We start from the raw sequence: 3,475 nt of genomic DNA, 5'->3' as shown, positions 1-3,475 counted from the left end.
GGGCAATGCGAACGGGCTAATCAGGATCTCGGTCGAACGCTTCGCTGTCTGTCGTCACAATATCCGAATTCCTAGTGCCAACAGCTCCCATGGGTCGAGTATTCTCATAATTCTCTTCCCGTCGCATCTACTAATTTGTCTCCGTTTGAATTATCCATCGGTTATCACCCTCCTATTTTCCCATCACAGGAGCCCGACGCAGCGATTCCGTCTGCTTTAGCTTTCGTGCGCAGGTGCAGACGCACTTGGAGGAGAGCTAAAACACTTTTATTACGAAGCTCCAGACGAACCAAAGCTGCGGCTGATCGTCACCGGTGACCTCCACCTCGTTATATGTGTGGACAAAAGGTATGGCTTTCTACCAAAGATTTGCCTCTCCGTGAGCCTTCTCGTAATCTGGCTCCCCGTTTCATTGGGCCATACAGTATCTCTAAGGTCATTAGTCCGGTAGCGGTTAAGCTTAAGTTACCTCCTATTCTTGGTCGGGTTCACCCAGTTTTTCATGTATCCAGGGTTAAACCTGTGATTTTTGCTCAGAACAATCCCCCCGTCTCTGCCCCAAGACCCCCCGCCCCTCGTCTAGTGGATGGTGCTCCTGCCTATACTGTTAGGAGATTACTAGATTCTCGTCGCAGGGGCAGAGGTTTTCAGTATTTAGTGGACTGGGAGGGTTACGGTCCGGAGGAGAGGTGCTGGGTTCCGTCCCGAGATATACTGGATCCTGGTCTGATTGAGGATCTCCGTCGGCGACAGGGTGAGTCCCCTCCATGCCCGTCCGGTGCCGGTCATGGGGGAGGGGATACTGTCAGGACTCCTGGGTGATCTGTGTGTGTGTGTGTGTGTGTGTGTGTGTGTGTGTGTGTGTGTGTGTGTGTGTGTGTGTGTGTGTGTTTGTGTGTGTGTGTGTGTGTGTGTGTGTGAATATCCTTACCTGTTGGTGGTGGTTCTCTTCGGATTCTCTAACTCCTCCCACTCATTTCAGTAATTGTTCACCTGTCGCGTCTCATCAGCCGTTCTCTTTGTATAGCACGCTGTTCTGTCTCTCGTTGCGCGCTCATTGCTTTGGTTGATTTCTGTCAGTTTGTCCAGTCCAGTCGGAGGTTCATTACGCTGTCCCTCTTCAGTCTTCCTCTGTTCCTGTCGCGGCATCTGGATACTTGTCAAGGCCAGTATTTGCTCGCCTGTGGAAGTACATGAATTTGTCCTCGAGTGAACTCTGTCCTGTTTTCCCGAAGTGACTGGTGAGCTTTGTTTTTAGGCGAGATCCAGTCTTTTCCAGGTTCCAGTGAGCTCTCCCTTGTCGGGCTTTGTTCTGCCTTCTGTGTTGGTATCATCGGTCATCTGTTGTGTGAGGATTTCTCTCCGGTCACCGACCAGAGTGGATTACGGCGTTGGACGCCGCGTGTGGTCTCTCATTTGTGGACTGTGACTTTAGTACTCTATCTGACCCTATCGCTATCACTTCTAAATAAACTTTGTGAACTTGCATTTGACTCCGGGATCTTTTCTGGCAATCAAAGAATAAATTTAATTAACATTTGAAGATATGCAATGCGATCTGGAAAAACCCGTCGGATGTCATGCTGGGACGTTTTTAAGAAGGTTAAGAAATAGTTAAAAGGTCATTTGGTTTTCATTATGTTATTATTTTATAACATCTTGTCTATCAGAACAAGAGAGAAATAGCGATTTATAGTGGCAAGCTAAAAAGACTTTCTTTCTCTAATGTTTTAGAACATGCCCGGCGCCCATAGCTTTCGCTCTCTTAACACTACAAAGACAGTTCATCCATCAAAATAAACCAAATAACATGCAGAATAAAGGTATATTAATGTACATTTCCTGCCAGTCCAGTGTAACCAACTATTTAAAAAAAAAAAAAAAAAACTCCAATCATTTCTTCAGTTTACTTTTCATGTGATTTTCACCTTGGGTGAGACATATAATTAAAAGTGGAAAAAAGACCTCCAGAGCTTTTTGAATTTCCCCTAGGTTTTACTTAGTAGAGCCTCAGACAACTTGTAAAGATAAACTGAGCAAGATATTTATAAGCAGGTGAATAGCCATAGTACTTCCACTAAATGAATGTGAGAGTGCAAGATCACAACTCAAGGCAGTTCAGTGGTAATTGTTGACTAGTGTTAACTCTTATTGTATTTTATAAGCATGAATGTCTCATCTTTACATTTATATTTTCAAATCAAAGATATACTGCGGTTGTTTTTAAGTGCAAAATTTTGAGGACGTTTTTTATATGGACAAATGTAAGCTTAAAAAACTTAAATATATGATGGATAATATGACGAATTTTGCAACCTTCACTCTGATGGAACCACAGGATGCTAAATCATACATGTATATCTATTTCACATGCTTTTTTTCCCTCTATGTTATGATACTGTTTGTGAACATTTGGCTAATTGTGGTCATTGTCTTGGAGAGAGCCCTCCATAAACCAATGTACATTTTTCTGTGCAATCTCTGTGTAAATGACATTTATGGAACAACAGCATTTTATCCTAAATTCTTGCATGATTTAATAATGAATTCATATATAATTCCATCTTACATGTGTGCGTTCCAGGCCTTTGTTGTTTATACTTATGTTATGTGTGAATATTCTACATTAGTAGCTATGGCATATGATAGACATGTGGCCATATGTCAACCTTTAGACTATCACTCAAAGATGAACAAATATTCATGCAGTATATTACTTGTCTTATGTTGGTTCATACCATTTCTTAATATGTTCATTGCAGTTTTCTTGTCAAATAGGTTAGTACTCTGTAAAAATCATATTGACAAATTGTATTGTGACAACTGGTCAATTGTAAAACTCTCATGTGGATCAACCTTCGTCAATAACCTTTATGGATTCATTTTTATTTCATTATATTTTGGCCTTGTGATTGTAATTATGGTGTCCTATATTAAACTTATCATTGCATGTAAAGCATCATTGGAGTGCAGAAGGAAATTCTGGCAGACGTGTGTTCCTCATGTACTTTCATTGATAAATCTCACTGTTGCAATACTTTTCGATACCATCTATAACAGATATGGATCGAGTGATTTCCCTGCAAACCTGCGTAATTTTTTGGCTTTAGAGATGATTATTGTGCCGCCACTTTTCAATCCTGTGATCTATGGCTTAAAACTAACAGAAGTTCGCAAAAGAATCCTAAAATTATGTATGAATTGTACAAAAAAATGACAGTATGAAGTATGTTGTGTTTCATTCTGTAGTGTATTTTGTCAGAAAAAAGGAAAACTGTTAACTATTGCCCTTTGTTTGTGTAAAGATACAAGGGAAGAAATCAATAAAAGTAAAATGCTTTATCTTCTCATTATGTGGCAAATTGAATTAATACTATAAGTGCTAATGTAGCTTTCACAATCACAAAATGCATCTTGACAAGGTGTTCATCAGGACTCATCATTTAATAGCGGCACAATGTAATAAGTATTACAT

At 40.4% G+C, this 3,475-nt stretch overlaps 1 protein-coding gene across 1 annotated transcript; it reads left to right on the top strand.

Moving 5' to 3' along the window:
* Positions 1-2,290: 2,290 nt before the first annotated feature.
* LOC137046645 (olfactory receptor 5K1-like) lies at positions 2,291-3,217 on the top strand. Its single transcript, XM_067423943.1, has one exon. It carries the CDS (start codon positions 2,291-2,293, stop codon positions 3,215-3,217), a length of 927 nt encoding a protein of 308 aa, XP_067280044.1.
* The last annotated feature ends 258 nt before the right edge of the window (positions 3,218-3,475 follow it).

The sequence above is a fragment of the Pseudorasbora parva genome, chromosome 18, assembly GCF_024679245.1.
Source record: "Pseudorasbora parva isolate DD20220531a chromosome 18, ASM2467924v1, whole genome shotgun sequence".
Lineage (NCBI taxonomy): Eukaryota > Metazoa > Chordata > Actinopteri > Cypriniformes > Gobionidae > Pseudorasbora > Pseudorasbora parva.
Note: the sequence above shows the minus strand (reverse complement) of the source record. Positions and strands in the feature narration are given on the sequence as shown.